Here is a 24,632-nt window from a genome sequence, read left to right on the forward strand (position 1 = left end):
CAATGTGATGAACAAGGCATCAATATCTTATTGGGCCAACGAACATAACACTTGAGGGGATTATTTTGACTCAACATGTGGTCCTCACCCCCTCACATCCCAGATCTAATCCTGCCAAATAGCGCTCAGCCACTTCTAGCAGTGCATCCTTGGGCCATTCACAGAACCAGTCTATAGTTGTGCAGTTGACAAGAGCCGGATATTGCAGGATACGGTTTCTGTGTGGTAACAAATGAGAAGAACAAGAAATAATCCAAAGACACTGAAATTTGAGAGACAGATGAAGACAAATGTCTAGCATGGCCAATGGCAGTGAATACTATGTTCACAAAAGACAGATTTAAAGTGAAGATACCTAAAGGGGTCTCCCACTGGACTCATGCAGAGAACAATGTGCAGGTTGCTCCTAACCCGCTCGATTAAAAAGGCGAATAAAGAATTTGGTGTTTCTAAGACGTTTTCCTTCCTGGCAGCGTCGGACAAGGAGTTGCAGATTTCCACAAACTCATCGGGCTTATACAAATTAGGGACTTCTCCAGAGCTCAAAATATTGTTGATATCTTCCAGGAAGGATTCGACCACAATCTGGGTATCGTTGAACAGGAACATAGTGGGTTTGTTGTCCACACCGGTCTGACGGTAGAGTTTCTTAACGTCTGGAATACATTGAGAGAAAACTTTGGTCAATATTTGCGAGGGGCAGGATAGCCTTTCTGTGTCAGCTTACCATCTCTGAACTCAATGTTGCGGTACTGTTTGGTGATTTCCACCTCAAACACCTTGTACTCGCAAATGGAGGCCGCCATTCTACCCAAGCTCTGTCGGCCTGAGCCCCCGATGCCCACCAGTAGCATGTTGCCCCTCGGCTGGCTGATAACACGGACCACGCGGGTAACTGCGAATACGGTCAAGAAAACGTTTCAGAAAATCTCATGGTGGCTAGTCATAGCATTAACTGTTTCCTCACTGTGTTCAATGGCGTCCCGGAAAAGCACTAAGTTCATGGGCACGACACCGGGTGTTAGGTTATATTCCTCCAGGTGGGTTTCCATATACTTCTTGAGAGTTGACATATCCAAAATGTCTTCATAAACCCCCGAATCGGTCAGGAAATCACCTAAGCACACAACCAAACAGTCTCAAGTCAACGTTTTGGTAACATTAACTCTTGGTTTGTATGTACGTTGCACTCATTCACCAAATACTGGAGGCTGTTTGTCAGGGCAAACGTTGTGGAAAACAAGATCAAAATGGGAGGCCATTTTTTCCCCTACGATTGTAGTAAATGTACTCATGTCACTATGATCGATAAGTCGGTCGGAGAAAACCCTGAAATATATCATTAGATGTCAATGCCAGTTTAATCTCTTGCATTAAAATGAGTCAGTCTATTACCTGAAGCACTCATGGATCCATAGTCTAACCATGTTGACTTTACTATCATGAAACTCTGGATGGGCTCTCAGTAGACCCTGAAATACCTTAAAAAATACAGTGGGGGAAAACTTTAAAGCTTGCAATCCTTGTAGAAATCAGTCCAACATTTGTACATACCTTGGAGATATCCCTGAGGTTAAAGAGGTAGTGTGTTTTAGCTGGCGTGGGTAAAAAACGAGTGGTAACGGAATAATATAGCTCCAAAGTAGCCTGAGTTAGAAGATCTCCGAAAGGCTTGACGTCCTCCTTAAAAATCTGGAGCTTCTGGTTAATCATGGTGCTGAAGATGCGCTTGATTGTGGAGTCCTGGCAGAATGATAGACTTCAATTTAGTTCCTGAGTAAGGACTACAAACTTGTGGCAAGGGACCTACGTTAGGGAACGTCATGTTGATGAGATTGAAACGGCTTTGTAAGCGTTCAGAAATATGAGTTCTTCCTCCTCCAGGAGGTCCCATGGAGGCCAATAGCGACATTTTCTGAAAATCACATTCATATGTAGTTCTTTGTTCTTGTATTTGCAAACAATGTACCATTTCTCACCTTAACGTAAGTTGTCGTCTGTTTCTGCCGATCAAACCAGAAGCCGTAGTCGATCCAGAGGCGCATCAGCTCTAATGGCGGTTGTGAGCCAAATTGGTCATGTGCTGGCATGTTGAGGTCATCCAGGTAACATAGCATGTCTTTGCCCCCAACGGGGACGTATACACCTTTGGTCCTCTTCTCTAAACGGCTTTCAATAATAGCCTGGATGTTGTTTGAGGTGGTCTGTTGATGTTGATTGAACACAAAAATAGGGAGTCATATAATCATACAATGGAGAAGCCTTTATACTGACATTTCTTCAACACTAACCTGTGAAGACATGTTGATTGTGAGTGTGGACCACTTGGCAGTATCCAGGCTATGCAAGACCCCATGGACCACTGAGGTCTTCCCAGTGCCAACTGGTCCGGTCAGGAGCACTGGGTACTCAGAATTCACCATTGCTGTTACCAAGAAGTTGTACCGAACCGTGTCCACTGTTGGAACCATAATCTTGTAAAATGGGGCGCTGGAGGAGAGGGAAAGTTTTAAATGGAGTTTTCCTGCTATGGAATACCATTTTAATACTCACTTGATGTTAAAGCGCCATGATTTGGGCAGTTTATTCTCAAATGGAGCCCAGGCTTTGGTCTCCATGTTTACGTAGTATTCATATACTGTGTCCTTTAGGAGAGAAAATTGACAGGATGAATTTAACAATTTAGATATCTATATTGAATGTATTTTTGTACTAATAGTTTTGTGTAATCACAACAGGTAATGAGATCTAACTTTAATTTGTTCCATCCACAAACAACATTGATTCATACAACTGAGTATTGATGTCATGGGCTAACTCAGACCTTTATAGGAAACGTGCCATCCACCTCCCGCAAGAAATTATCCATCCTCTTTCGCCCTTCCTCATCAACCGAGGCACAGATTGACCAGATGAGGCTGAAGGTAAACCAAAGCTCGACGATCCGAGCCAGATTTTCTTTATCGGCGACTTTAACCTGGAGATGAGATTCAAACATTTACCCCATTTACCAAATGAGATGAAACATCTCTCGATGACTAACCTTTTTTACAGTCAGAGCCTCGTAGAGTCGGCATAATGACACAATGCCATTGAGTTCAGTGATGGGGATCAACTCCTTGCAATTTTTCTTCTTGAAGAGCAGCGTTTTTTCAATGAAATTGTCAAACAAAGGTTTTAAATGTGCTACCTCGGCCTGGAGAAACAGAACATTGGTTTAGCTGGACTTTAGGTCTTGTTAGAAGAGATTTGTGGACCTAGTTGAGCACCTTATGACGTTGGTCCAGCCAGGACTTAACAAAAGGCTTCCACCCGAGGTCAACGTAATCATTGTAGACCATTCCACAGCGGGACACTGTTGCGGGGGATGCTTGTGCCAGGTTCTCCACTTCAAAGAGCAGAGATACCTGCTCTGGCATGGAAATTCTCTCTCCATTAATTAGTGTGAGGACCTTGTTGTCATCCATGACGGAGTTCATGCTTTCTATCCACAGTGTGTCCACCGGCCCGTCAAATACGATCCACTTCTCGTCCGGTTTCTCATCTGTGAAGGAATTTGTCAATGTTTTGAAAAAGAACGGCTAAGTTTTCTCCTTCTTTACCTGCACAAGCGATTCTCATGACAGAGGAAAGGACGCCATCAGACCACTCATTGGTTGAGAGGTCATTTTCACCATAGAGCTCTCCCAGACTCATGGATTTGGGGTTCAATGGGTAATCCTTTTAGGTGATAAAAACCAAGTCCACCAAAAAAAGAAGAATAGTCATCAGACTTTCAAGACATGAGACCAAGAAGAAATAATAAAAAGACAACAAACCACAACCTGCACAAGCTCGTAGCCAGGTTCTTCCTTGTTGTGCAAGGAAATGAGCGAATTTTTCAAGGTTTTCCAGGTGACAGTCTTCCCGCAGCCTGTCTTTCCCACCAACATCGAAGAGTGGCGGGAGTTCATGGTCTCGTACATTTGAATAACTTTGGTCAATGTGAAAGGGGTGATCTGTAGGCCTTTCTGACGAAGCTCCACCTGGATGGCGTCCTTGAGCTAAAAGAAAAATAACCAGCATATCCACTATGTTAACCAACTTTCTAATAAACCCTTCCATGCACTAATTATTACTTTATTTACAAACTATATTAATTTTCTGTTCTGTTTATGCTTTAGTGTCAGTTTTTGAATAGCCGTGCACTTAAATATGGTTGAATGAAGCCTAACTGACCTTGCCATAGTCTATAACAGGTGTTTCCACATCAGGGAACAAGTCTTGGATAATACCATTGAACAAGGGCAGGTCAGCTGATGTTAATTTAGCAATATTCATATCTTTCATGGCCATGAGCAGGACCTGGGGACAGAAATGGTGCAGGTTAAAATAGGAAGGAAAGCACAGTTTCAATGTATGCAAGACTCACTTCTTCCCCGGGGACATTGGGGCAAACACGTCGCTTTTTGCCGGCATATCGAAGCAAAGAGGTGAGTGCACGTAGGCCAAAGTCGTAGTGGTCCTGTTTGGACAGCTGTTGCATGGCCAGAGAATAAAGTGTAAACACCTTCTTTGCCAATAGCTGAAAGCCAAAACCAAAGAAGTCATGTGTTAAAACGTTTCCTTTTCAAATGTTTCCAGGTTTTTCAATGACAGTACCTTGCAGTCATTAAAACCTTCCCCAAACAATATGATCTCAGCAATGAGAGTAGAATCTGGTACGACCATTGAGATAGGACGAAACATGGACTTGAGGTTATCCGGAAGCTCAGAACGACCAGCATAGCCTGAGAAAATATTAGAAAAAACATAGAAATACAATATCTTTCCAGATAAGCTTTTTTAGAACTATTAACTGACCAGGATTCATTGTGATGAAGACGCCACATGAGGGCATCAGGGCGATGTTGTGTTCCTCAAACTGGAATCTAGTTTGCAGTGCAGATAGGGCAGACAAGATGGAAAGGATCTGCTGAGCCACCACGGACAACACCTCGATGTTGATTCGGTTAAACTCGTCGAAGCAGCCCCACGCTCCCGTCTGGTGGAGTAGGAGGCAAGAAATTGCTTTTTTTGCATGGAGGAGAGACAATACCACCTCTTGCTCTTCCTACCTGTGCCAGCCCAGAGAACATGCGGCCCATGGACTTGTAGTCCAAACCTTCAGAGCAATTAATCACAATGACATACATTCCTAAACTCTTGCCCAAGTCTTTGGTGGTCTCGGTTTTCCCTGTGCCAGCAGGCCCTTTGGGAGAACCACCCCGATGGAGATGGAGGGCTGTGGTCAAGGTCATGTAACATCTGTAAAATATGGCAGTTGTTTGAAGGGTTTGATTGATATTATCATTGCTATAGCTACCTGTCTGTAAGTGGAGTGATGACAAGGCGTCCTGAGTTCCCCAAGTACTCGTATCCATACTTAAAATGTGTGTTAGTCTGTCGGATGATGCAGTTGTTTACATCCTGGGGAGAGACCAATGAAAAACTGTCAATGCTGGAGCAACCATTGGATAAGTTCATCATTTGTGACCTCCAGGTTGCTAAATAGTTGTCTCAACCCTATAGAACCATAGTTCAGGAGATATAATATTGCATCTATTTGTTTTTAATTTTCTTTGCTAAGAAGTTGGATTGCCAACCTTGACCGAGATGGTTATAATGTGCTTTTTTTACAGTATACCTTTTCCCAGTAGAGTCTAAGCTGGCACAGCCACTCAAATGCGTTTACATCGTTGCAGCCCGCCTTGGCCAGTTTGGCAATGACATCACGGGCATGGACCTCCACAGTAACCAAGGCAACGATCTTTAGACGCAGTACCTTAGCGAGATTGCTACGGATCATGTCAGAATATCGCCTTAACATAGACACCTGTAAGTGAAAGACAGTCAACCATGCAACTCCATCTATTAGTATATAAAAATAGCATTAGATTGCGCACAAAATCCAAACCTGCTTTTTCATCATGATTTTAAGGGGGCCCTTGTCCTCCAGCTCCTTGCAGGACACCAAAGACTGGGTAACATCAGTCGTCCACTGAATTTGACTTGCCGTGATGAGCATCTAAAAATGCAAAAGATATGCTGCATGTTAAGTGAACATTTGAATTCCTACTTTTTGGGCGGAATTACCTGTCCTGGCCAGTCTTTGGTCCACTTATCCCTCTGGTTTTTCATCTTCTTGAGTGCCATCATACAGTCGTACAAAGAATTCTTAAGAGTACTGCGCATGGCCTTCTCAATGTCACATAGCCAAATCTATAGAAAATACAAGCAACGGTTCCCTATCATTTCTGTATTTGCTTATCCGCCTTCTCGAGACTACTGTACCTCCACAGGCTTGTCCAGTGGTACCGCCTTAATAAATTCCACAAGCTCTCCGTCAGATGAGTACATGGCTGTAGCGTCTAACCGTTTGGATACCTGCAGAAGATACAAAGCCACAATGTCAGCATTACACTGTAAAGATGCATTCAATTGCCTCATCTCAGATGGTGACTTGCCTTTTCTGTGCGCAAACTCTTGATGTTGTCAAAACACTTCTTGAGATGCGGCTGCATGGCCTCTGGGTTCTGTGATTGGCCCAGGATCTCCAGAACGTCATCATTAGACAAAAAGTAGAATCGCGGGAATATCTGTCTCTTGGTCTCAAGGTACATATCCAGGGCCTTCTGGATCTCCTCTAGCTTAGTATTCATGGTGGTTAAAGTCTCCATCAAGCCTGATCAGTTCCAAGCCAGAAACAAGTTAAACAGCAGATATTAACAAATACACAGTACTTCCTAACCAAATATCAGAATCAAATAAAAGCCTTTTGAAATACCAGGAAAGTGTGTTCCCTCTAGTGCATTGCCAGTTTCATTGAGTCGTCCCATGATGGTCTTCCAACTTTTACTGATTGCTTCAAAGTCCTTGCATTCTCCGGGAAGCTGCTCCCTGATGTCCTTGCCTTGAAAAATATTCTGGAAGAGTGGAAACAATGTGAAGATAAATACCATAAATAAAAGATAGAAATTCAAACAAAAGTGGCAGGAGTTGGCGTTTTTTTCATACTTCAAGATAGAGCCATTGGCGTTGTACTGTCAGGACCATTTCGATGGTTTCCATCACATGGGACAGCTGACGTTCCCACTTGTCCACCTCTTTGTCAAAAGCTTTGACAAATCGAGAAGCTTTCATGGTAGACAAAGTCACCTGGTTGTCCTCCAAGGCTTGGAAAATATCTTCTGTGCCTCTGTAAGGTACAATTTGTCACTTCAAGTTCCCCCGGCTTCTAAATTCTACCTTTAGCCTCACCTTAGACGAAAGTGACCTTTTTCTTTATATGGTATAATATCCAAGATCAAGTCTTCCCATGTTTGGATAATATCTTGCAAACCCTTCAAGAGAAATGATGTTAAAATTATGGATCTTCCAACCAGTAGATACCTTCCCCCCTATGAGAATGGTCTATATAAGAGAGACCTGTTCTATAGAAAGTTCCTTGCTGGCAGCCCCTGAGATGTCACTGATCTTGTCTGAGAATTTGTCAAAGCCAAGAGCAATGATCTTCTCCAGGGTGAAGTCAACACTTGTGTGGTCAAATGTACTCTGCACCTCATCACAAATCTGCTTCCAGTGTCTAAGTGAGATGTGTCAGTTGATAAAAAACATAGTTATAGCCTTCAAGTCAAGTCAGACACTCTACTTACCTCTCTCTCATGGCTGGGTTTCTCATATCAGCAATAAGAGGCATGATTCGTCTGAATTGGTCAACTTTTTTCTTGGAGCAATCTACAATTTCCCAGTTCTTATCCTGCAGGGGCAAAATAAAAACTGAGTCCGCCTTGGCATTAGATTTGTGACGATACAGACCAAGACCTAGACTTTCCCGAGACCAGAATGTACTGAAACTGACTAAACAAAGATGCAAGTACTACAAGTCACAGTGCTACTTAAAGTACGAGTAATTTATTCTATAACCCAAACGGGTTCTAGCTAAAATCAAGTAATTTCTGACCTTGAGTTGCCTCTGAAGTTTGTGAAGGATTTTATAGATGTCCTGTGCTGTATTCTCCATATTCTCAGTCCTAAGTGTTGAGAACTGGCCCCCTTTCCAGCTATTCCAGTTGGTCTCCCACTCCAGCGTGATATCCCAGACTTGCTGCAAGAAGTCCATATCCTGCACCACAGAGTTCAAATTAGACACCTTATTGTTTTGGAATTATATATTTGTTGATATATCAGACCTTCTCTAGAGCTTGGATAGTTTTGGAAGGTTCCTGTTCTATCTTGAAGAAGCTCAAGCCTTGCAGAATTAGATTGTCTTCCTCTTTTAGAAGCTCAAGATTTTTGTAGTGCTGTGCTGTTAACTTCAGAGCCTCATTGGTGTTATAGGTAGACTCAAATGGACCTAAAGAGGACAATCAAATGAGTAAATCCTGTTTTTTTACATGTACAGGGACTATTAAAGTCCAATTCACCACACAAACTTGGTGAATCAGAAAGAAAGTGCTAGTAACCTGTAGTGTTGAACTCCTGTACAGCTTCAAACACCTTCTCATTTAATTCATCGGATGAGTTGAGCAAACCACTCTTGAAATTATGTTTTTGGCCTTGCAGCATGACATCACTGTCAACCAGAACCTGCTGGAACCATTCCCACTTGGTGTTCAATGTCCCTCGTAGATCCTGAACCTGTAGTGGCAAAAGAAATCAAAAACTGAAGCAGGTTTAGTCAATAACAGGTTCCCCATTCATTTTCCCTTATCTGAATCCTAATGCGCTAGTCCAAGCACGACGATTCTTACTGTCTGATCCAGAGGGAAGCCATATTTGTCCAGAACAGCAAACTGTTCATGGATCAGAAGAATATCACTCTCTGTCTTAGCCGAATTGAGTTGGAAGGACTCCAGCAGTCCAATACTCTGACTAAGTTGCGCCAGAGTTTCGTTGGGTTCGTTCAACCTGAGAACAGATGATATGTCAAATAAAACTCAACCAAACAAAGCAAAATATCACCCATTGGTCTGATGAGCTACCTCTTGGAATTCCTATTCATAGAGGCATGCATGTCTTTGAGGGCGTGAGCAGAAATGCGCAGGAGAAGCTGCATGAACTTGGTTTGCCACTGGCTGCAGTGCTGTACCAATGAGGTTTTAAGTGGTGAACAGTCCAATACAATGAACTGGAAGTTGGTCACTGTCTCTTCTTGCTGTATACTTGTTTCTATTTCTGTATATCTGAGATTTGTAGTGTTTTTTTTAAATGTGTGAGGATAAAAACAAGAATTGACTAAACACAAAAGCGGTTACCTGTGGATATCTGCATCAAAAGAAGCAACCGGTTGATTGAGTTTTTGGTAACGTTTTATGTACGAGTCCTTGTTAGTCTCCCAAATGTCTCGGTATTTGTCCCAAGTCATTAAATAGTCCCTCAGCCGGCCAGCTGTGGATGCCATCCCTGCACCGACTGCTGACTGTATGGCTTTTATTTCCTGATCATGCTCTTCAAACATAAAAAAAACACAATGTTAAAAAGGCAGATAGCAAAAAGAAGGTAGGTTAACAGTGAAAAACTGAAAATATAAGATGCCCCAAACCAATTTTGACGTGTATGGGTTTCTTGTGAGACGGATGGCCAGAAAGGAGCTCAGGTAATCGTTTGAATTTGGAGACGGTATTGATTATCTGGGGTAGGATGTCTACGATCTGACACAACTCTCGAAGAGACGGTGAGAACTCAACCTATGAAAAAAAATCAGGTTCCCATGCATGAAAGTCTTTTCTATACAGTAAAAATAGGCAAATACCATTATGAATCAGAGCTAACAATGTATGTACCCTGAGTTCCGCTTGGGGATCTGGCTGGCGTAGGGATACCAGTACTTTAAACAAAGGGGTGGGTGAGGACTTGCGGTCTCCATTGATAGCCTGTGATAGCTTCTGCATGGAGCGTTTTACATTGCTTCGTAGAGCATCCTCCAGCAATTGGTCTACATTGTCTGTGTAGGTAACCCAGTGTTCCTGTACCTAGAGTATCAGTATGGCAGTATTTATTGGAACCTGACTTCCTTATGGGTTATCACACCAAGTCCAATATACACTCCAAAGACAAAGTCCAAGATAAACACCTTTATTCAAAGACATTGACAACCAAAAGACTATGACTGCACATACCTCACGTCCATCTTTTGCGAAAGTGTTGTGAATATCAGTCATGATGTCAATAATGCGCTGAAGGGCAGTGCGTAGTATTTCGTGTTGTCTCTGCCGGTGAGTCCTCTGGTCGTTTTCAAACTCCCAATTCCTGAAAAGGGAAGATAAACAATGAAGACCGTAGGGAAAAAAACATTGTGTACTTACTGATTCTGAAGGTTATGGTGGAGATGTGCTGGATTTTGAATATGATATACCTGTATAGAGTCTTCCCATCTAAACGAATCAACATTGTTTCGCTAATCTGATGGCAAAGGTTGGTGATGGTCAGATTGGATGCTTTGTAACCGTCAACAATCACCTGGACCTGGAAATATATTGCAGAATTTGATATCCCTTCCATCACTATCAATATTCTAGTTAATCTGGTCTTTAGAAAAATGTTTTCCACAAATTAGGCCGGCTGGACAGTGTTGAATCGACAAGGTCAAGACTTTTGGGAATTCGAACTGAGACGAGGTGAAGACCTTCAAATTTGGTCTAGAAACTATATTTGTTTATCATTTTTTTAACATAATCTCAATTTTAACGTTAAAACAGAATGAACTCTGACCTTGGAAATATGTACGATGCAGTCCTTGACAAAGGTGTTTGAAGATATTTTAAACATCCAGAATAGTTTGGTGAAGCCTGGCTGAATCTTTTTATCCAGGTCATGGATTTTCTTGGAAAACAGCCCTAACTCAATGGGGGTAAGCATTCCAATGATCCTGCCACATTAAAAAAAGTGACCCAGTTATGACCCAAAGCGACAAGGACATGGTGAAATTCATTGAGATTCTCCAGACCTGTTATAGTCTCGAGCCAAGTGCAGCGCTCTTTCTCTCAGGCATCGCAGATCTTCACGATCCTGATAAATCTCAGACACATAATCTGGTACATCAAACTTTTGCTGACTCCATAACTTAATCTCACTAAAGAGATTCAAAAGGTTGCTGAAAAGGAGAAAGCAGTTTTTGGGGAGAGAGAAAAAACAACCATGAAACTAGAAGTGTATATTATTATAGTATAATGAAGAGTAATAATTTTTAAGTGACCCCTACTTGTCAAAATTGACCTCAATCCTGTTGTCCTTGCCATGGAATAAAAGTGGGCGCTCCAGTTTTTTGACATATTGCAATTCCAGACTCTGATGCCACTCTGCAAACCTCTGTGTCACCAATTCATTCAGAGTCTGGATGGATTGCTGGTAGTGAACCCTCACCTGCCTGCAATTGTGTGACTCAGCCCGAATGGGGATTTTCTGAATCACCTGATGGTCACGGAAAGGTTATTGCTAGGCAAGTCACCAATGCAATTATATTTGTTCAAACTCACATCCATAAGGCTCTCTAAGTGGAATTTGATAGCCCTTGCTCGATGGGCTTGGCCTGCCAAAGGTGGCAAGTAGTCAGGGATTAACACCATCTTCTGATCAATAGGTTTCATGGTCACACTGATCTCCTTTTTGAAGATGGCATAGATTCCATCCACCATCTCGTCGATTTTGCTCTTGATTGACTGTGGCAAAGAATGCATGGTGATATTATATACACATACAAGCAGAGGATTATACAACCAGCCTAACAACTTCAACACAACTATTTCATAACTACTTCACTTGGCAGAAATTCTGCCACTTTAACTGCTAACAAAAAGTGTCCGGGAAGACATGGCATTCTTTCTTAAAGCTGTGGTAAGAATTGTAAGAACCTCTAAGAATCTTGATGTCACTCAGAATTTGTTATTTCTTTCTACTTCAAGGTGCGATTAACTCTGCTTTGTCATACATATATTGTGAATTCTTATATGTCTCTAAAATAGCCTAAATCTCACTTTTCTGGCAGAGATAGTCTTAAAAATATCCATCAGCCGAAGCCCTTCTTCCACAGAGTTCACAGTCTTGAATACTGAGGTGATCAGGTTCTGGAGCATTACATCTAAATCCTTTAAAAATGCACGGAACCTGAGCACAAACACACAAAATTTTTATGGACAATCATATACACTAGTGCGAAATAGCTTTGTCCTTACCTGTTGAACTCAATATGCCATGAATTGTTCTCCACCTCAAGGATGGCCTGATCCATGGAGCGTAGCATTTGCAGGCCTTGCTGAAACTTGGCTTCGATCTTCATGAGGGAGAGGGTTAGTTCTGGGCCTTGGTAACCACTGAAGCAAGGTAACGGTCTCTGGTTCCCATCTTCCCAACGGGCAAACTGCTGCTGAGTATTACATACCTGGAGGAAGAAAAAAAAGACAATAAATTAGGACAAATTCAGCTCAAAGGATGTCATTCCCAAATTACCTCCAGCAAGTCTTTCATTCTTTGAATGCAGGCATCAATTGGGACGAAAATGTTTGTTTGGTCCAGCATCCACCCTTTTTTAGAGTTCCTTATACACAGAAAGGATGGAGATGTGTATTATAATAACAGTATTAACAAATTGGACGTTTTTTTGCCTTACTCGTGGTGCAGCTCAGATGTTTGCGAGTACATGTCCTTCCAAGTCATGCAGCACTGGATGCAAATGTTCAGTTCTTTCTTGCTGGAAGTCACATAGCCCTCAAAAATCTTGTCCAGTGAGATGCTTTTGATACATAGGTTGATGATCTCATAACTCATCTACATACACACACAAAATGATTAGCCTTTTGAAAATAACTAAAAAATTCTAGGGCATTTTCAATGTGGAAGATGATTCTGATGAGGAATTACAAAAATACTAATGTGTACCTTAAGGAAGAGCCCAGTGATGCGCTCATTAGTGTTGTAGTGGGTTGAGTTGGTCCAAATGATGCGAATTAAATATATAATGTGCTGCAACTTGGGGGCAAGTTCATTTATTGGGACGGTACGCAATTCTTCACACGGTTCTGACAATAAGGACAGGAAGTTGAGGTTGGACTGTGCCTCCAAGGACGAATCCTGGGGAACAAATTATAATATGAGTAGGTCCTATTTAGAAAAACATAAAAACTGCATAGATCAGGGGTGTCAAACTTACAGCCGTAGGGCCAGTAATCCCTTAAATATCGGAGACAATGGACCCATAGCCACAAGAAGACAAGTAACTTGGACTAAAACTCCAGTGTTTTGGATTTATATCAAGCGGAGAAGAACTATTTTCACTGTGAGTATAATAAACTGGTCCAGCAGGTCTAGTAGGCCCGCCAACCAAACTAAGTTTGACACCCGAGTCTTAGAACTGAGACTCCACCTGTAATTCCATGGCCAGTTTTAGGAAGCGCTTGACATAGAGTGAGTTGGCCAGTTCCAACATATGTTGAATCTGCTTGACGCCTGGCTTCTGCAGCTGCTTACTCATATCCCTAAGCTTTTTGGAGTGACTCTCCCAGTATGCAATCTCCTGAATTGGACCTCTGCTGTTGCTCCTGGAGGTTTCTTGGACATTCAGCAGCTCCTTGATCTGGTCCGTCCAGTGGATTAAGACAGCTAAAGTCGCAGGGAGAGAGAAGGGATTACACAACCAGTTGGGCTAAGAAGAACTTTTGTCATGCAATCCTTACATTCCATCCTCTGCACTAAGTGTGTGTCCTTGCTGCTCTCCTCGGCACTGTCAATCAGGCCTTCCATTGGGATGTACAGCACGGTCTTAGTTTCTTTACTACTAACATGGTCTTTTCAGAGGAGAAAGGGTTAGGTATTACAAACTGCACACAATATGAAGACCATAAAAGACCACCACTTTAACCTGCTGCCCTCTGTAAGGTACTACAGAGCCATAACAGCAAAGACAAACAGACTCAAGGACAGTTTCTTCCAAAGAGCTGCCGCCATACTCAACTCTCATACTCAGTTCTGCACCTAGGACCTATTCAAGACATATTTTTTTCCCACTTTAGTCACTTTGTACCACTACCCATGACTACTACTTATTCATTATGTTGATCACTTATTTATGTATGACTATTTATTGAGTATTTATTTATCATTACAATATATTGATTACCTGTGTTTATTTATTTTTCTGTTTGTTGTTGTTATTCATGCTCTATGTGGGGAAAGCTTTGAATCTCATTATACTTGTATAATACTAATACTTGTACATAATGACAATAAAAGCATTCAATGCAATGCAATGCAATCCAATGCAATGCAATGCAATGCAATGCAATGCAAAGCAATGCAATGCAATGCAATGCAATGCAATGCAATGCAATGCAATTCAACACAATTCAATCAAAAATGTTGGACATCCCCTCACCTGTCAGGATGGCTAGATAGTTATGCATGCCATTAATGTAGTTGTCCTTAATGCCTGTTTCCCAGTCACTGCTGATGTCGATTTCATCGGAATGCAAACTGGTCACAAAGTGAAGCAAGCTCTCGGCGGGGTCGCCCTGTACCGTGCCGCACTCCACCTCATCATAGAAATTCTCTGAGGTCAATACAGTACCCGGCTCACGGATAAAGTAGGCCAGCTCCGCCACCACCTGAAATATAAGGATATAGGATTTTAGGCTGGATTTATAGGGCTTTGGAATTTTCAACAAAATTACCAATTTAACCAATAACCATTTAATTGGAAGCAAAGTGAATGATGCGACTTGGCTACACTACCTGAGTGGGAATTGTGTATTCCACTTGGAGTGTCTCGTTAGTGTCTAAGTACACAACCAAGGTAGGGATCGAGGTATCCTCAATAAACTTCTCTACTGATTTCATATTTTCCTCTTGCCATGATTCTTTGGTGATGCCCGAAATATCCACACGGCGAATAAATTTCTATGTGAAAAAATACAGATCCGATGAAATGGAATTCACCAAAAGCAAAAACTGCAATTTAAAATAAATGATAGTTTTACCTCACAAAGCCGTCGTAAAATTACTAAGGGATCTATTTGTGGAATGACCTCGATTTCAACCTCTTCCTCGTCAATTTTCTCTTCGTCAGGATTTTCTTCGTCATTCTTGCCTTCTGTGTTGCCGTCTTTGTTTACATCTTCTTTATTAGGGTCAACATTTTTGTCTTCTTCTGGGTTTTTGTCAGCGTCACCATCACCCTCCTTGGGTTCGTCACCAGGAACATCAGGGTCTTGGTTGTTGTCATTGGTCTTAGTGTCATCTTCATTTTCCTGCTTAGGAACTGAACATGAGTGGACAAAACAGGTTTCAGGGTCATTGAAGGCAGAAAAAAAATCAGGCATGTCAATGGACAAAACACCTGTCAATCACAATGCATTTACAAAAATACACTATTCATGGCAAATAATATTTTGTGAATCGATGAAAACGGCCAACACAAAAACTTCCCAATGATCACTCGCTGTATCATATATAATTTCTATGATAATCAACTTTAAATGTTACTGTTATACCACTTGGTTAAAAAAATATCGTTTTCTTACATACTTTCTCATGCAAATATATGTCAAGTACAAACCAGCATCGTTCTCATCAGTGCCACCATTGTTTTCTTGAGTATTGTCATGAGTCTTACTATCATCTTCTATTTCCGAATTGGAAACATCAGTAGTTTCTGGAGAGAAGACATAAGCAGAAAGAAAATCAAGTTAATCTGAATAGAGAAACGTGGCTACTTTAAATGGAAAACGCTAGTATTAGATTGGCATTAGTAGTATCTGTAGATGTGGAGTACTACTAACCAGCATTTTTGTCGTCCCCCTCTTGCTCAGTACTTTCTGCAGCATCCTGGCTTTCCGACTCCATCTAGCAGCATTAACACGCAATTTCAACTCGATAAAACGGTTGTAACGATTCCCGAGACACGTGGAGAAACTAAAAGAAGAAAAGCAAGGAATCCATTGCTAATCGAGTGTTCGAGTCGCGTGTGGGTAGCAGGTGCGTCAGTCACCATAGAAACTACACCACACACGATAACTTTTCCCCCATTAACAGATCTCCGATGATTGCGGGCGATTTCAATCCACTTTTAATAAACATGTGACAATTAAATGCACACCTTAGAACAATGGGTGGTTTTTGAAGATCCTTTAATTTTGTTTTTGCAAACATGCACTGTACAGAAAACTATTGCCGGTAAACAAACATCTTCCACAATTCCCGAAGATACCTTTCCAGAAAGATCCCCCACGTTTTGATCACTTTTACACCGTTATTTTGCCACATCGTTCCAGGTACGTCGTTACTCCGCAGAAACCACTGCGCATTTAACTGACGTCATAAACGCGTGCCGTCTCCAAATGACCTCATCACATGACGTCAAACAATAGATTTTCCTTATCGTTATAATTTCCATCTTTTTAAACATGAGTTATTCAAAGAATAGTTTCTTAAATAGTTTCTTAACATGGGAAAAAGAATAACTACTTGAAAGGGCGGTTTTGGCTTAATTGGAGCTTTGTCAACTTAAATTTCTGTATATTATGGAATATTTGAACAGTAAAATAATTAATATTTATTTTCCGTATCACTAATAAGTCATTGGATTTTTATTAAAATAAAAAAACAACAACATTTGCACTCACGGACAGTTTAGTCCTGGATTGCATGTTATTTATTTATTTATTTTGGGTGCGCGTGCGCATTGAGGTCTTCGAGATCCCTCCACACTGCGCGTATTCCGCATCCGTTTGAACGCTTTACAAATCGTCCGTCCTCTTCTTGTCGCTGCAGCCTCCCTCGGGTGAGCAGTCGAAGGCGAGCTAAAAGGAATAAAATGGCGCTTAGTCAAGGAACCAAGAAAAAAGTTTGCTACTACTACGATGGTAAGTTCTATTGTGCGCGTGTGATCTGCGATCATCCCTCACTGCTTTCCGAAATGGCCGATTTATCGCCGACAAATCTTTCATTAATTTGCTAACACGAGCTAGGTAGCTAGCTGCCTCGAACTTCATTGTCACGTTCGGGCACACGGGATAACACTTACATCGTCGTTTTTGATGATAATTTTCACTAGCATACCATCGCGTATGTCATTAGTGCATATTAAATACATTCGATCCATTTTGTTGAGAGTTGATCTCTTCCTTGAGCTAACAATGGCGATGCGAGCGATTCATTGTCAACATAAGACGTAGCTAGCGTCAATGTAGCTCATTGATCATCTAGCCAACGTTGAAGGAAGCACATTTCTGCATTAACTATTCGATTTGAACACAAACAATTTTATACGGATGGATTCCCATTTTGCATAATCACTTATAAATCAAATTGATTTGAAAAAAAACGGTTTTATTTCAATGCACACGGAAATATATTTCCTCATCCGTGTAAAGTATGCAATTCTCATCAATGTTGAAAATAACTTATTTATATTTATTCATTTTCAGGTGATGTTGGGAACTATTACTATGGTCAGGGTCATCCCATGAAGCCCCATCGCATACGTATGACTCACAACTTGCTGCTCAATTATGGCCTCTACAGGAAAATGGAGATATATGTGGGTCTGAAATACCATCAGAGTTGTTGTTTTTTGGGGGTCTTGAGAGTTTCTAATATTTTCTCTTGTCTTTTAGCGTCCACACAAAGCCAGTGGTGAGGAAATGACCAAGTATCATAGCGACGATTACATCAAATTCCTGCGCTCCATCCGTCCAGACAACATGTCAGAGTACAGCAAGCAAATGCAGCGATGTGAGTTGAATTATCGCTCACTGATTTTCCTTTTAGAAAGGTCATCTCCATTCAATTATATTATTGTGTGTCTTAGTCAATGTAGGAGAAGATTGTCCAGTGTTTGATGGCTTATTTGAGTTCTGCCAACTCTCAGGTGGTGGCTCTGTTGGTAAGTCTACACCGTATAAGCTATTTCTATGTTTAGTTTTTTGATTGTGGTAAAATCTGGTTGTGAATGGTCACCTTTTTTTCCACTTCAGCCGGTGCCGTCAAGTTGAATAAACAACAGACGGACATCGCCATCAACTGGGCGGGTGGTCTGCATCACGCTAAGAAATCTGAGGCCTCTGGATTTTGCTACGTCAATGATATCGTTCTTGCGATATTGGAGTTACTCAAGTGAGTACATCAAAAACTCCATACCGATTATGAACTAATTATTTTTTTCAGGCTATAGTCACATGACACGATGTTTTTTTAGCCTGTTTGTCTCCATTTTACTATTGTTACTTTAACTTAATGCGACTTATAGTCCGGATAACACAGTAGCTTTAACTTGAAAATCAGTTGGGTAAAAGTGTATTTTCAGTTTTCGTCCAGAACATTGAATAAGATGAAAATCACCAGCTGCAATTGCAAATTATGGCATTTCTTAATGTATTTTTTTTTTCTTCAGGTACCACCAGAGAGTTCTCTATATTGACATTGACATCCATCACGGAGATGGCGTGGAGGAGGCATTCTATACCACAGATCGTGTCATGACTGTGTCATTCCACAAGTATGGCGAGTACTTCCCTGGGACTGGTGACCTTCGAGTACGTACACGACAAACAAATACTCCCAAATTCTCTGGTGACACTTGACTCCTTCATTGCAGGACATTGGTGCCGGGAAGGGAAAATACTACGCCGTCAATTATCCTCTGAGAGACGGAATTGATGACGAGTCTTATGAAGCCATATTCAAGCCTGTGAGTTCACAATGGAAAAACACCACTTTGATTTGAAGGAAGTGTTTGTGACTGGTCGCTGCTGCCGATTTGCAGATCATGGCCAAGGTGATGGAGATGTACCAGCCCAGTGCCGTGGTTTTGCAGTGTGGAGCAGACTCTCTTTCAGGCGATAGACTGGGCTGCTTTAACCTCACCATTAAAGGTAGTCAAATAGCTTTTGTGGTCTTACTGTTTCTTTCGCTAATGGCTTTTTAAATGTTTTCTTAGGACATGCCAAGTGTGTGGAGTACATGAAAAGCTTCAACCTACCCCTCCTCATGCTGGGAGGAGGCGGCTACACCATTCGAAATGTAGCTCGCTGCTGGACGTACGAAACCGCTGTTGCACTTGATACTTCCATCCCTAATGGTAAGTGGTCATCCAAGATTTGTTTTGGGGGAATGTGAGAATACAATGGTATTATTAGCTTGTGTAGACTTTAAATATCTGCGAATTTATTGTGTATTGCAAAATGTCCTTTCTGCTCACTGAAAAGTAGGTTGATTATATAAGTATTGGATGTTTTAATGGATACAAATGGCTTCTTTGCAACTTTTTCACCTTCCCAGAACTCCCATACAATGACTACTTTGAGTACTTTGGACCAGACTTCAAGCTGCATATCAGCCCCTCCAACATGACCAACCAAAACACCAACGATTACCTGGAAAAGATTAAGTAAGTCTACTTAACCAGCATTTGTAGACTCCTATGAGAAAAAAATGACCCCAAACGTGCAACCTGCATTATGATTATTATTATTTTTTTTTAGGCAACGTCTGTTTGAGAATCTGCGCATGTTGCCCCACGCTCCCGGCGTCCAAATGCAGGCCATCCCAGAAGATGCAGTACAGGAGGATAGTGGAGATGAAGAAGAGGAAGATCCAAACAAGCGTGTCTCCAGTATGAATGCATCTTAAATGAGAGGCTAAAAAGGGGTTAGCTAAGGTTGAATGTAATGTCGCCATGTTTGTGTTCAGTCCGTGCTCACGATAAGAGGATAGCCTGCGAGGAAGAGTTCTCCGATTCGGAGGATGAAGGTGAGGGAGGGCGCAGGAACACCACCAATTTCAAGAAGGCCAAACGAGCCAAGACGGAGGGGGAGAAAGAGAGTGAGGAAAAGGAGAAGAAAGGTGAGGAGGAAACAAAAGGTATTTACTCATTTTTTTCCATTCTCATTTCACTTAGCTGACTAGCACTGTGTTTTATTTCATGCTCCGATTCATAAGTTATTTACTTTTCATCATTGCCTTCCACTGCAAATATTGGTATGAAATATTTCAGTGTATTGGAAGTATAACCTCATTGTCATAATTATGTTGGCAAGTACTGTATTTTCTGGATGATAGATTGCAGTTTTTCATAGTTTAGTTGGGCCTACAATTAATAATCAAGTCTGACTTGTTTATTTTTCTAGCTTTTGTTTTTATTTCTTTTTTTTATAATGCTATAGTTATCTGAAAAATGTACTATTGTTACTTTTACGTGTTTTTGAAAGAAAAGTGCGCCTTATAGTCCGGAAAATACAGTTCTAAAATTCAAATGTCATTCATTCCTTTAAATTTTATTTTTTTGTCACATTATGAACAATATATCAATCTTTCATGGGGTAATATTTAATTTTTTAAAAACAGAAATAAAAGATGAAGAAAAAGCACCAGAGGACGAGAAAATGGACACATCAAAGTGAGGAAACTAAAATATTTTGACACACAATGGTGTCCAAGACGTCATTTTTAATCATGTGACATGCTCCTTTAGGCCAAAAGAGGAGTCGAAGACACCTTAAGTCGTCCCCACACAATGATGGAAACACTGAGAAGAAACATTCTTAAAGCAACATTGTCTTTTTTTATACATTGTGGTTAAATGGGGGGAGTTGCCTCTGTGGAATAGGTTATTAAATGGGGCAGGATTTTGTTTTTGTTATTATTATTATTTTTTTCTTCCCTTTGGACACTTTTCCAATATTACTGTTTATGAGCTAAAGTCAGAATAAGTGCTTATGCTTTTTATCTTAACTTTTTCTGCTCCAACACCTGCCATTTGTCATACAACTTTTTAATGGCTTGGCAGTTATGGTTTTATATCTCATGAATTTAATTTATTTAAAATCATAGATACTTTGACCCTTTTTGCCCTTTTGGATTTTTATTTTATTTTGTCTTTTCAGTCCCCAGTTTATGTCCTGTGCCTTTTTGAGAGTATAGTTCTTGCATGTTTGTATAATAGAGCCTTTTCTATAATACTTTTTGTCTCAGTAGTCTTTTTCCTCCTGTTTTTTTTTTTGTGTACATGTGTTGACAAGTATTTAGTTTGTGTACTGCTTGTTTAAACCCAGCAAAAGTATCAAATGTTTAAATAAGAAAAAGGTGGAAAATTCAGTGTTGATCATTTTGAAAGGGGGAAATCAATGTACAGTATATTTGGTATTCCAATGAAGAACATTCCTCAAGTAATGCATTTTAATCTCCTTCAAATGAATTTTATATCAATAAAACTTGGCCTAGGTAGAATGTAGTATTTTTCTATAAGCAGTTTAATGAAAACACATGCATTGCAATATTATTCACTATAAAATAGCACTTTTAACAAGTATAAAATGCAGTTTTAAAATGTACTCTTGTCAAAAAGTAGTTACCACCTTCCTCAAATCCATACATTTTAAAAACTCATAATTTTGGAAAATCCTCAGAAACTATTACTTAAATTTAGTCTTGTTCATAAAATATTGGTTTTCTAATCTTAATGTGGCATAAATTCAACTTTGATAAAATTGCCAATTCATCTTATTTTCTGGAACATTTTCCTCAAAGCCAATGGCTTTGCTCTGCTCCAGCACCCTCTGCCAAGAGCTCATCTTGCTCCACAGGATTCACAGGATTAATCTCAGTCAGCTGCTCCGATGGAGGCGGACTTGAAATCATGGCTGCCCGTTGAATGCGGACCTGAAAAAATACAATTGTAAAACAGAACCAAAATCAATCGAGAATGCCCACATTTTAAGATTATTATTATTATTATTTTTTACCCTTTTTGCAATGGTGGGCTTCCGCCTGCATGGGCACAGATACAAGAAGGATGTACAAACAGCAAAGCAGCGGAAAGAGAACACCATCTCCACCACCGACATTAGGATGAGTGGTACCCACAAAATAATTGTGGTGCTCTGATTGGTAGAACAAAAAAAAACATTTTATTTATCAGTGGACAGATAATTCAATTGCTAATGTTAAATCCTTACATAAATGCGAGTGGGGTCAAAAGGGCATTCATGGGTAATACTGGAAGAGCCCAAATCCTGCTTGAGGAGAGTGCAGTGCGTCAATAGGCTCCGCCCTTTGTGGATAATGGCGGTGACCACGGAAGCCAACAGGCCCAACGTGGAAGCAACAGCTAAGAGGCCTGCGAGGAAGCTAAATACTAGGAGGACCCATTTCTGCAGGGAAATCACAAAATAAAAAGTCATTCTTAAGTAATAGAAAGATAATATAGACAACAAATTGATTCAACTTTGATCTCTTCTATGCACAATCACCACTAAAGCTATTAAGTGCTATATATTTGTTTATTTTTGAGAAGTGTTAAGTGTTTCTGATTGAAATTAATATCAATAATGTAGTTTTAGTCAAGATATGTTTACATAAATTTATAACATAAATTTATAGCAGGAACTGTTGCATTATGATTTATTTCAATAGAATTTATGAAGGGAGTATTGTGTTTAGCTTTGGACATTTAACTGTAGTTGTACTATTGTGTACTTTCTCTTTAAGTATGAGTCTGCTTTTATTTTGAGTTATGACATCATAATAATGAGATAAGAGAAGTGATCATGTCTCACCAAAATCCTGCTTTTCTTGTTTTTGGACAAAACAATAGCTATTATTCCAGCAATAATTCCCTGGGAAGCAAGAAAATATACATTTAAACTCTCAGTCCTAATACACATTTAGAACATGCATTTTTATATTTTTTACCATCAATCCTGCCACAATAGCAATAACATTAGTCACAGAGTAGACCAGAATGCGAGCCTCGGCGTGCACGCTGATGTGCCTGAGCACGGCGCCGTGCACCAGTGCCCCCAGTAGAAAATTGACATGGCCCACCAGCACCAGTGACAAACCCATTTTCATCAGGGTTTTGTTGTCTTTGAGATTGGCACAGCAAACCCCTATAGAAACAAATACATCATCTATCATCACAATTTTGTTATACAATGACATTTATCTGGACTCTAGACAACCAGCAATTTAATTGGGGGGTAAAAATATCAAAGGGTCTCATGCGCCCCTTTATACATTGCACCTTAGTCGGTCGCCCATATTGCCAATAGCAAAAACTGACCCTAATTTTCACATAATTTGCCTAAATTTTTGGCATTTTTTTTAAATCAGAGGCAAAAAATTATACACTTGAACATGCAAACTAATTTTCAAAGCTGATTAGACAAAAGTCTTAGAAAAAAATGCACTTCTAGATGATTTGGAATGGACTAGACTTCATTAATACTTCATAAACCTCCAAATACTGCACTGTACTAACACAATAATACTGAATATATACATATTATTTGGCCCATTTGGGGTCATCTTTACATTTTAGCCTTTCATTGGGCGTTTGTGTAGTAAAACACTGAAAGTGTTGTATTTAGTAAATACAATTTAACCCAGTTTGTGCCTTGAAAAGGACAAAAGAAAAAGCCACGCCTTAAAACAGCACTGTAACACCGTCAATTCAGGTAAAAGACAAAAAGTAGGTAAACCTACCACAGTTCATCATGACTAATATCCTCTTCTCTTATACTATGAGAAAATAAAAAGTATTTTGCTATCATTTCTGACAGCATTTAGTTAAAAAGACGCATTATGGAGGATGACTTGTTTTTTTTTTTCTTCAACTGTGGCTCACCTACAATTTCCTAACCTGAACAGAAGCCCCGCCCCCTGACACCGAAATAAAAAATATATAAATATATTTATATATATCACATTTTTAAAGTAAAATCCCCATTGGTGACTATTAACCAGGTAAGGAATAGTTTTATTCAAACAGAATGTGATTTATTGTATATTTGTAGTTTAGAAACTAGGAACGTGCACGAGCTTTGAATCGTGCACGCGCTCAATGGATACTATATGGCAAGCCCAAGAAGTCAAAACGTATTTACCCAGAAGACGTATTAATATATTTTTGACGTTTTTGAAGTATACGTCTAAAAGGTATAAGTGAGTGTCCCTAATATATCATTTTTGCTGACATAACACTGACATAACTTAACTAAAAATAATTAGTATTGTATCACAGCAGCTATATAAAGTATTGCAGTAGAAATACATGTTGATATTGAACACTTGAAGCATTTTATTGAGGTTTTATTTAACAAGTTTTAAAAATAACTTATTTTTAAAACGTCATTCATTTTCTTTGTGTAGTAAAGTATATAAACTAGTCAATGCATTAAAAACTAGTCAATACATACAAGAATCATAATATAAATGATTCAGTGTCATATATTTTTTACTTTATCAACTTTTATATGCAATTACAAGCATGCATTTAATCTTAAAACACGATTATTTAGGTTTTATGAACAATATATTTCAAGTAAATCAATTTTTAAGTAGTATTTTTTATATTTAGGCACGTTTTTAATATTCAAACGATGCAAAATGTAATAGTGGCTTAAAATAGTGTACTAATTTTAATAAATAATCAGGCCAGGTATTTTTTTTATGTATCTGATGGTGGAGAGCAGATTATGTTTGATTTTTATAGTTAAAAATACCCTGAAATGTATATTGCACAGCCACTAAATGATTAAACAAAACATATTTAAAATAAATCAACACAGAAGGGGCAGATTCACTTAAATTAGTGAACATTTTTGGATATTCTTGACTTATGGGAT

The 24,632-nt window shown here is 39.9% G+C and overlaps 3 protein-coding genes across 4 annotated transcripts in view; 1 reads left to right on the forward strand and 2 right to left on the reverse strand.

The window, feature by feature from the left end:
• The window catches only part of dnah2 (dynein, axonemal, heavy chain 2), a 23,941-nt gene extending 8,612 nt beyond the window's left edge, over positions 1–15,329 (reverse strand). The window contains exons 1-56 of the mRNA XM_077731532.1: positions 14,988–15,329; positions 14,743–14,907; positions 14,387–14,615; positions 13,689–13,799; positions 13,379–13,614; positions 12,895–13,086; positions 12,626–12,783; positions 12,466–12,553; positions 12,192–12,397; positions 11,994–12,123; positions 11,496–11,678; positions 11,222–11,430; positions 10,967–11,113; positions 10,732–10,888; positions 10,376–10,485; positions 10,140–10,269; positions 9,804–9,992; positions 9,563–9,707; positions 9,276–9,468; positions 9,003–9,203; positions 8,772–8,928; positions 8,484–8,658; positions 8,211–8,374; positions 7,982–8,143; positions 7,674–7,777; positions 7,447–7,603; positions 7,279–7,361; positions 7,036–7,216; positions 6,806–6,944; positions 6,486–6,703; positions 6,313–6,405; positions 6,115–6,240; positions 5,936–6,046; positions 5,666–5,854; positions 5,345–5,448; positions 5,097–5,286; positions 4,843–5,023; positions 4,642–4,769; positions 4,412–4,564; positions 4,219–4,344; positions 3,825–4,043; positions 3,603–3,720; positions 3,270–3,544; positions 3,044–3,196; positions 2,825–2,977; positions 2,554–2,645; positions 2,292–2,490; positions 1,980–2,204; positions 1,811–1,915; positions 1,555–1,743; positions 1,396–1,481; positions 1,199–1,329; positions 968–1,117; positions 728–895; positions 356–656; positions 89–218 (exon numbers count right to left, since the gene is read on the reverse strand). Of these exons, the coding sequence (XP_077587658.1) occupies positions 89–218; positions 356–656; positions 728–895; positions 968–1,117; positions 1,199–1,329; positions 1,396–1,481; positions 1,555–1,743; positions 1,811–1,915; positions 1,980–2,204; positions 2,292–2,490; positions 2,554–2,645; positions 2,825–2,977; positions 3,044–3,196; positions 3,270–3,544; positions 3,603–3,720; positions 3,825–4,043; positions 4,219–4,344; positions 4,412–4,564; positions 4,642–4,769; positions 4,843–5,023; positions 5,097–5,286; positions 5,345–5,448; positions 5,666–5,854; positions 5,936–6,046; positions 6,115–6,240; positions 6,313–6,405; positions 6,486–6,703; positions 6,806–6,944; positions 7,036–7,216; positions 7,279–7,361; positions 7,447–7,603; positions 7,674–7,777; positions 7,982–8,143; positions 8,211–8,374; positions 8,484–8,658; positions 8,772–8,928; positions 9,003–9,203; positions 9,276–9,468; positions 9,563–9,707; positions 9,804–9,992; positions 10,140–10,269; positions 10,376–10,485; positions 10,732–10,888; positions 10,967–11,113; positions 11,222–11,430; positions 11,496–11,678; positions 11,994–12,123; positions 12,192–12,397; positions 12,466–12,553; positions 12,626–12,783; positions 12,895–13,086; positions 13,379–13,614; positions 13,689–13,799; positions 14,387–14,615; positions 14,743–14,907; positions 14,988–15,329 (9,156 nt within the window). The remainder of the gene's footprint in view (positions 1–88; positions 219–355; positions 657–727; positions 896–967; positions 1,118–1,198; positions 1,330–1,395; positions 1,482–1,554; positions 1,744–1,810; positions 1,916–1,979; positions 2,205–2,291; positions 2,491–2,553; positions 2,646–2,824; positions 2,978–3,043; positions 3,197–3,269; positions 3,545–3,602; positions 3,721–3,824; positions 4,044–4,218; positions 4,345–4,411; positions 4,565–4,641; positions 4,770–4,842; positions 5,024–5,096; positions 5,287–5,344; positions 5,449–5,665; positions 5,855–5,935; positions 6,047–6,114; positions 6,241–6,312; positions 6,406–6,485; positions 6,704–6,805; positions 6,945–7,035; positions 7,217–7,278; positions 7,362–7,446; positions 7,604–7,673; positions 7,778–7,981; positions 8,144–8,210; positions 8,375–8,483; positions 8,659–8,771; positions 8,929–9,002; positions 9,204–9,275; positions 9,469–9,562; positions 9,708–9,803; positions 9,993–10,139; positions 10,270–10,375; positions 10,486–10,731; positions 10,889–10,966; positions 11,114–11,221; positions 11,431–11,495; positions 11,679–11,993; positions 12,124–12,191; positions 12,398–12,465; positions 12,554–12,625; positions 12,784–12,894; positions 13,087–13,378; positions 13,615–13,688; positions 13,800–14,386; positions 14,616–14,742; positions 14,908–14,987) is intronic.
• Positions 15,330–16,472: 1,143 nt separating this feature from the next.
• On the forward strand, positions 16,473–20,966 carry hdac1 (histone deacetylase 1). Of its 2 annotated transcripts, none has more exons than XM_077731351.1 (14): positions 16,473–16,871; positions 17,436–17,548; positions 17,625–17,742; positions 17,819–17,893; positions 17,985–18,123; positions 18,401–18,542; positions 18,605–18,697; positions 18,773–18,881; positions 18,947–19,087; positions 19,288–19,396; positions 19,491–19,621; positions 19,699–19,851; positions 20,353–20,404; positions 20,480–20,966. In XM_077731351.1, exons 1-14 carry the CDS (start codon positions 16,823–16,825, stop codon positions 20,505–20,507), a joined length of 1,452 nt encoding a protein of 483 aa, XP_077587477.1. In that variant the 5' UTR covers positions 16,473–16,822; the 3' UTR covers positions 20,508–20,966. The 2 variants fall into 2 exon arrangements, with proteins under 2 accessions (XP_077587477.1, XP_077587476.1); XM_077731350.1 differs by having other exon boundaries at positions 16,476–16,871; positions 19,699–19,869.
• Positions 20,634–23,779, reverse strand: tmem54a (transmembrane protein 54a). Its single transcript, XM_077731352.1, has 6 exons — positions 23,491–23,779; positions 22,699–22,895; positions 22,563–22,622; positions 21,963–22,157; positions 21,750–21,887; positions 20,634–21,666 (listed from the first exon to the last, which is right to left on the reverse strand). Exons 1-6 carry the CDS (start codon positions 23,501–23,503, stop codon positions 21,529–21,531), a joined length of 741 nt encoding a protein of 246 aa, XP_077587478.1. The 5' UTR covers positions 23,504–23,779; the 3' UTR covers positions 20,634–21,528.
• Positions 23,780–24,632: the final 853 nt, after the last annotated feature.

Source organism: Stigmatopora nigra, chromosome 13 (genome assembly GCF_051989575.1).
Source record: "Stigmatopora nigra isolate UIUO_SnigA chromosome 13, RoL_Snig_1.1, whole genome shotgun sequence".
NCBI classification, from domain to species: Eukaryota; Metazoa; Chordata; class Actinopteri; order Syngnathiformes; family Syngnathidae; genus Stigmatopora; species Stigmatopora nigra.

Bases quoted from the DNA above. Each gene is read 5' to 3' on its own strand.
- hdac1 (XM_077731350.1), top strand. From the start codon at position 16,823: ATGGCGCTTAGTCAAGGAACCAAGAAAAAAGTTTGCTACTACTACGAT. The intron at 16,872-17,435 runs GTAAGTTCTATT...ATTCATTTTCAG, and splicing joins AGTTTGCTACTACTACGATG to GTGATGTTGGGAACTATTAC. The intron at 17,549-17,624 runs GTGGGTCTGAAA...CTTGTCTTTTAG, and splicing joins ACAGGAAAATGGAGATATAT to CGTCCACACAAAGCCAGTGG.
- tmem54a (XM_077731352.1), bottom strand. The intron at 21,888-21,962 runs GTAAGGATTTAA...TCTACCAATCAG, and splicing joins TTGACCCCACTCGCATTTAT to AGCACCACAATTATTTTGTG. The intron at 21,667-21,749 runs GTAAAAAATAAT...GTATTTTTTCAG, and splicing joins AGCCCACCATTGCAAAAAGG to GTCCGCATTCAACGGGCAGC.